The following is a 7,467-nucleotide window of genomic DNA, read 5'->3' as shown; positions in this document are numbered from 1 at the left end:
CACCGGCTAGTTGAGGTAGTTGAAGTAATATGTACATGTGGGTAGAGTTAAAGTGACTATGCATAAATCATTAACAGAGTAGTAGCAGCGTAAAAGGATGGGGTGGGGGGGGGCAGTGCAAATAGTCCGGGTAGCCATAGGACAGTATGTAGGGTTATATGTAATTTAGAGAGACTAAATGCAATTTTGAACAACATTCTTCAGGTTTGACAAGCACACCTGTCTTCTTTCCATTCATGAAAGTATACCATCAATGCAGCTAACATTGTATTGCATACCACATATCTATTTCTATTTTCTCTCTTTTCTAGTTGAAGTGGAACTAGGCCCATTGTCTACTATTGCATTATAAAGAATATCAGCATATGTTGAGTTGAATAGCAAATCCACTAAAAATCCCATATGTTTCCTGTTGCTCCCGGGACCAAGGCACGAATGCACCAGCTAGAAGATCCAATAATGCCAAACTGTGTTTTATTGACATAGCATTCAGCGAATAGCATTTCAGCATTAAAACGCGTGTCCAGTCGGATTTCAGTATTCTGAAGAGGCGGACGTACCCGTTTATGTTGTGTTTCTGGAAAGAAGGGGAGAAGGAGCCAACAATACATTTTTGTTTCATTTAATATAGCACAAAAGTCTTATGTACTCTTTCATTTCGGTTGGTCATTTCATTAATCAAAGGTAATCAACATACAGTTAATTTAATTTTTAGTCCAAACGATTTATTCTGTTAGAACAAAGATGTCAAGAGGATAGCCATGATTACTAATGTTAACGCGTTAGCTAGCTAGAAAGGCGACCTGTCCCGTAAAGTTAGCTAGCCAGCTAACGTTTGCTAACTGGCTAGCTAGCTATAATGTCAGAAGAGTCATGTACATGTACGCACGAATAAAGTAACTTTGGGGTTGTCTGTACATCTAATGCTATTGAATTTACGAAGCAGTGGCAGACAGATCACCAAGAGCGATGTATACACAAGCTGCTGAGTCATTAGCTAACCTAACTAGCTAGCATGCTAGCCAGTTAGCCTAGCGTCCAGTGTTGTCTTTGGTGTTGTGCAATGAAAACCAAGAGTGACGTTTGCTAACTAAGTTGCCTAACTAACAAATAAATAAAACCGGAACATGGTTGACAATGTAGATAATGCGTTAGAGACATCTACAAGGCAACAGTGATTTCCCCACAAAAGGTGATGTGTTGTGGTAGCCAGTCAAAGTCACTTGTGTCTGTTGGGGATTTTTTATAACGTTAGCTACTGTAGCTAGCTAGCTAACGTTACTGTAGCCAAGCATGCTAGCTAGTTACACTTTCCACAGGTTTTCCCATTTCCCTACCAGAAATATTCTAGATGTGGGAAGTGTAACGTTAGTTAACAATTGTAGCTATGTGTCTAGTTAGCTTTAATCTTGATGCTTTATTCTGGATGGTGTCAAGTTGTCGGTACTGTACTAAATTAGACAACTAGCCAGAAATTAAATGGAATGTTTTGTTTACTTTATTTCTCAGATTGCTGTAGCACCCACTTTGTAAAGTCCTGAATTGAACCAAGTCAAGGATCCTTCATCTATGGTTAGAAAAATCTCTTTGAAAAAATCTAACCATGAGCTTCAGCTTTGAGGGAGATTTCAAAACAAGACCCAAGGTGTCTCTTGGGGGAGCGAGTAAAAAGGTAAGCCCACTATGAGATTAACCTTACCTGCTGTAGAGTGATGGCTACTCTACTATTTCTATAGCTAGCTATAAGTTAGCATAGGTAGCCGCTAGATCCGGGAAAAAACTGGAAAAATATGTGTACTAATCCACTGTTGGATTTTCTGACAATTTATGTTGCACACCCTTGGCTGAACGCAGTTTGCAACATCCTAAATTGTCCATAAATCAGAAAATGGTGTTTTATTAATACAGTACACATTTTTCAATGTTTTTCCCAGCGGCTCGCCATTAAAGCTAGTTAAGGAGGAAAATTATACCTTTGCTGCCTGAATGGAGGATGCTTTATGTATGAGCCGGTCCACGGGGGACATGAGTGTATTACCGGGAATGCACATCAATCCTAGACGATAGTGCAGATCTAGCAGCCACTATTATCTGCCTAGGCTAAGCTAGTGACTTAATTTCTCTACTAGTCGTGTCAGGCTAATATACTTTGTCTTTCAGGAGGAAAAAGCATCTCTCCTACACCGGACACAAGAGGAAAGGAGAAAAAGAGAGGTAGTCCTTTTGATATAAAATCATCCAGCTTTGTATGTGAACCAATCATTATTTACTTTCGCTGTGTATTTATTTACTTGACTCTGTTTTTCAACTTCAATAAGGATGAAAGACGAAGATTGAAGAATGCAATTATCATTCAATCCTATATACGAGGATACCATGACCGAAAACAGCAAGTATGTCAACTATTATGAACAAGCTCACAGACATTAGACAACACCCATTCTTGGGTTTCAATGCCATTCCCTTCCACACTCCCTTATCTTGCCAGCAATCCCTTTTCCACAACCTTTTATTGCTGCTGGCAATGTTGATAGATACTTCATTGTGTACAATATCAAGGGATCATCCCTATAACTGTCTGTGTTTGACCTCTGACCCTGGTGTTTTCTAGTATGCCATCCAGAGGGGCAACTTTGACCGCTGCGTCTGCCAGGCACAGTCAGAAGGCGGACCGCCAATCTCCGACGCTGCCAGTCTCAGTCTCTTAACAAGGCAACTGCTATTTTTCTACAGACAGAGTGAGGACTCTCAGAGATTGGTGAGGACCAATGGTTTTCGGGCAAAAGTGTTGTTGAACTAATGAAAAACTTGTGTAAAAATGTGATGTCTAAATGCTAAAATGACTAAAATGTACATCTTGCGTGTGGGAACATGATACAACATTTCTGTCTGTGTCTCCGTAGATATGGATTTGTCAGAACCTAGTGAAACACAATGGGCAGTTTGTGAAGCTGCTGCTGGGGTCAGAGAGACAGACGTGTGTGTTTCAGATTAAGAGGGTCCTTGGCTTCTGCTGCAGGTAATGGGGCCTACACCTATTCTTCATGAATGCGCTCTGGGATTAAGTTTCCCCTTGGTACAGATCTAGGATCAGCTTCCCCTCTTCCAATCCTAACCTTAACCATTAGTGGAAAAAAACACAAAACTGACCCAAGATCAGCTTCTAGGGGCAACTTCACTCTACATCCATTGGCAAACAAATCGATGAAGTATATTACACCACCTTAACACCCTCTGTCCATCTCTCTCCAAGACTTCTGCAAACCTGCAAGGATGACAGTTTGAATGTTGCCGTTCCCATGAGGATGCTGGAGATCTATTCCTCCGAGAGAACCTATCTTCCTGTCCTTCAAGACGTTAATTGTGTAGCGTCGTTAATCGAGCAAATTTTGCACTATATGGTACAGAAAGGTAAATATTGTGATGATATCTGTGGAAGTGCACTATAACATTTTATTTGGTTAATGCAAATTTTCAAGCCCCATTGAATTTGACATCTTGCATCAGCTCTCTTTCTTTTTCTCTGACTCTTTGTCTCTCAGGGTACTACAGGTCGCTTTATATTCTAGTGAATCACAAGCTCCCTTCCAGTCTGGAGTACAGTGACGCGCCCTCTGGAGCACACGCTATCCCCTTGGCAAGCACACTGCTGGAGCACACGCTGAAGCCCCTGCACTTTACCTATTCCTCCTGCACAACAGGCGCAAGGTATAACACTCTGGGGTGAAGTTTTCCCTAGGTACAGATCAGCTTCCCATCCCCCAATCCTAACCTTAACCATTAGTGGGGGGGGAAAAATAAAAAAATCAACTTTACCCTACTATAACAGCAGCCGTAGCGTCTGTAAAACCAAAACACGCACACACAAATGAACAACCCTAAAACTAACCAGAACACACACAGAGAGAGAAGGCCCTTTGTGCTAAAGTCAGACCCCTTAAAAGTTTCACCTCCAACATATGAAAACCCCCTCACACACAAAGTGTCTCGGCATCAGCGACTGCTGAGCATGTGGGAAAGAGCACAGTGAGAAGCCACGAGTGGAATGCCTTTGTTTGTGGCGTATGCTGTTAAGATTGTGCAGTAAACCGATAATGTAAACTTTGGGCATTTGTTTGTCCTTTTGAGTCGGCGGAGACACTGTAATTGCTTCACCAACCTGTTTACGAGCAATAAAACTGACCCAGACTCGGAGTACAGAATATTGACTAGTTGCACTCAATTTGAAACATTCTTAATGACAAACGAGGGGGGCGTTCTTTTGTTTTTGAAGAAAAGCAGAGGCTGGGTGTGAGGAAGTTGTGTACACACTCACTCCAACGGCTAATTATCTGACCGGGGCCACCAGATGTGAGTGACTCAGTAAAAACTGCTCTGTTTGACAAGACAATATTGGGGCACTCACAGAGCTGAAAGGAGGAGGCACCTACTCTCTCAATCACTCTATTGTCCCTGTTTGGGGAATGAGTTTAAAGAATAACTACTCAAAAACGGTATTTTGGCACTGTACGGAAAGTGCTCCATCTTGAAAACTTGACTGCTGACTTTTTGGAGATTGGTATTAACAGTGTGAACAAAATACTTAAAGATTGAAACTGAAAGTTATCCCTTTTAAAAGCAAAGCCTTTGTGGAATCTAAGCAGTTCATATGTTTATTCGTCATAGTGTAACATATTTGTACATTTTGATTTGTGATCAATAGCTTAATCCAATGTCATTATCATGTATGTAGTGAACATTTAAAACCAACTCATCCATTTTACAGTGTGGAGAATGTAATGTAATGACAATCAATTTCTCTCCCTCCCTCCCTCCCTCTCTGGTTCCACAGGCAGTATGTGTTTGCAGCCTTCACGGAGGAGTTCATCTCGGCGCCATTCACGGAGCAGATCTTTCACTTCTTTATTCCGGCGCTGTCCGACCCGCGCCTCCACTTCCCCTTCGAGGCCTTCCTGGGCTCCCTGCAGGCCACCGTAGTCTCCTCTGCAGCGGCGCAGAAACAGGCGCCGTGGCTCTTCTACTTTGTCCTCTCGGCCGGGGAGACCTGCCTAGGTAAGTGTCAGGGATACGCTTTGGATGCGTCCAAAATGGCACCCTATTCCCATAGGGCTCTGTGTAACGTAGTGCACTATGTAGGTAATAGGGTGCCATTTGGGACACAGGCTTTGTGTCCAGTGTGTGGGGAATTGTACTCTTGTGTACCAGAAGATACTGACAGAGGATTTGGAGGGAATGACCAGAATTTTTTTTGATGGTGATAGGAAGTGTTTGTAGTAATGCGTGTGTGTGTGCAGGTTCCCTATCAGAGGAGGGCCTCCACCTGTACCTGCGAGCTCTGCAGACCCTCCTACCTCTCCTCCCCGTGTCAGAGAGCACCAGCAGGCCGGAGATAATCAGTGACTCAGAGGACGAGGAGGACACTAACATCCAGGCTCCGTCCACACAGGTAGCTAGCTAACACACACACACCACTAAACACTGGTGGAACACACACACACCACTAATGTGTCAATACAGGTAACACACTGAAATCCAGGGATAGTACTCTGCAGGTTACAGGTAATGCATATAGTTCAGAATGCCCTTCTACTTCACAGGCAACACTTTCAAATGAAAACGGCTAACATCTGATTAGAGGTATTTCACACGAGTAGCAGACCACAGCCTTATCCACACTGCCCCTAGGCACCTCACTATAAACACCTGGGCCCGTATTCATAAAGCGTCTCAGAGTAGGAGGGCTGATCTGGTCCGCGACCTGGCCAAACGATCTGCTCCATTATGATCGAAATGGCAGAACTGATCCTAGATCCTACTGACGCTTTATGAATACAGGCCCTGCTATTCTTACTGAAACAACTCACTCAAACCTATTCCGTGTGTTCTCGATCGTTCCAGCACGACAGTTATCGGATATCGGTGCAGCTGATCACGGAGGAATGCGTCCACAAGCTGGACACCAAGCAGCAGACCAACGCGCTGCTCAACCTGGTGTGGAGGGACTCTGCCAGCGAAGAGGTCTTCACCATGATGGCCTCCATTTGCCACACACTCATGGTGCAGCACCGCATGATGGTGCCCAAAGTCAGGTCAGTGTTCTACATCGGATCCAGTTACAATGCATGCGTCCCAAATGGCACCCTTTTCCCTATATAGTGCACTCCTTTTGACCAGAGCCCTACAGGCCTTGGTCAAAGTAGTGCACTATAAAGGGAATAGAGTGCCACACCTAAGGTTTTACATGTATCTACGGTGCTAGAATAACCACTTTTTGTTTTATCCTCGCATTTAGTAGTTTCAAAACTTTTATTTCGCTACAATTTTAATGAATATTTAGTCTATTAAGTCATTTTACAGGAACTTTATGTGAAGCCTTTTTTTATATATTTTTTGACATCATGAAAATTGGTGTTCAGAATCAGCATTTAGTTTAAAGTTGTAAGCAACTAATGTGAATCGCGATGAAGAAGCACAGCCGTTATCTGTCGTCTTCGCCCGAGTGGCGTTTACAACCGGTGGAGGAAGTACTAGGATGTCAGGGAAGCTCTGAAGCTGTCACTCCTCGATTAGGGTAATTAGCGCTGGACTGGCTGATTGGGTTGATTGTATAAGGGCAGGATGTGAGAGGGGGAGATGGCTGCTGCCGTGGCTGAACGAGGGGCTCTTCCCTGGGCTTTATGGCACATACAGAGGGTCTCTCAGTCTCAAACCCTCTGGTTAATAGTTAGTAGAGCCAATGGAAGACACTACCTGTCCGTACTGTGGGGATGAGAGAGTGAGCGTGTTATTTCAGTCTTATCATTACTGATGCGTTGTTCTCACCTTTTACAGGGTGGGCAACAATAAAGGTGACTATTGTTTAGGGCTGGAGAGTTACCTTGGTCGTATTCACTAGAAAGCAAACAGGCTGGAACGGGAGAAAGTCTACCTGAATTTGTCCAATAATAAACCCTTGTCTTCGTTGCAAAATGTTTTAAGTTGCAAAAATGTTTGATGGTTAGCAATGGTGTGCACCAGTGGCGGTCAGTGCCGTTTAAGATGAGGGAGGACGATATTATTTTCATGAGCATGGCCTTATTTCTATTACAGCATATTGGATGACTCTCATTCATATTCCATTCACCCAGTTCAATGCAATAGGTTTAGGCTACTACATGATACTCAAATTATCCCTGTACCCATCATGAGGTTGCTACAACCTAGCCTATGAATGAAAGTTTACAACGTAGGTGCACACAGGTCGAGAGCCAAATTTGAGCCGACAGTGACATTCAATACCGCCTTGCACACTCTTGCCTGCATCTATTTGATATAGGGGTGTAATCATTAGTCTAACAGTTGCAAACGAGAGTTTCTATTGGACAAATTCAGGTATGTTTATCCCTGTTTTGTTCCGTTTGCTTCTGTTTAAGAAACTTTTTCAACAGAATCGGCGGAATGAATACACCCCTGAATACGCATAAACAC

General features: G+C 43.3%; 1 protein-coding gene across 1 annotated transcript in view; it reads left to right on the top strand.

Moving 5' to 3' along the window:
* Positions 1-558: 558 nt before the first annotated feature.
* The window catches only part of LOC311109449 (ubiquitin-protein ligase E3C-like), a 34,098-nt gene continuing 27,189 nt past the window's right edge, over positions 559-7,467 (top strand). Inside the window, exons 1-11 of the mRNA XM_084152349.1 lie at positions 559-684; positions 1,510-1,672; positions 2,161-2,214; positions 2,319-2,393; positions 2,612-2,758; positions 2,904-3,019; positions 3,254-3,411; positions 3,543-3,708; positions 4,832-5,052; positions 5,295-5,446; positions 5,899-6,089. Of these exons, the coding sequence (XP_084008475.1) occupies positions 1,604-1,672; positions 2,161-2,214; positions 2,319-2,393; positions 2,612-2,758; positions 2,904-3,019; positions 3,254-3,411; positions 3,543-3,708; positions 4,832-5,052; positions 5,295-5,446; positions 5,899-6,089 (1,349 nt within the window). The 5' untranslated portion in view covers positions 559-684; positions 1,510-1,603. The remainder of the gene's footprint in view (positions 685-1,509; positions 1,673-2,160; positions 2,215-2,318; positions 2,394-2,611; positions 2,759-2,903; positions 3,020-3,253; positions 3,412-3,542; positions 3,709-4,831; positions 5,053-5,294; positions 5,447-5,898; positions 6,090-7,467) is intronic.

The sequence above is a fragment of the Coregonus lavaretus genome, assembly GCF_964263955.1.
Source record: "Coregonus lavaretus genome assembly, chromosome: 34".
Lineage (NCBI taxonomy): Eukaryota > Metazoa > Chordata > Actinopteri > Salmoniformes > Salmonidae > Coregonus > Coregonus lavaretus.
Note: the sequence above shows the minus strand (reverse complement) of the source record. Positions and strands in the feature narration are given on the sequence as shown.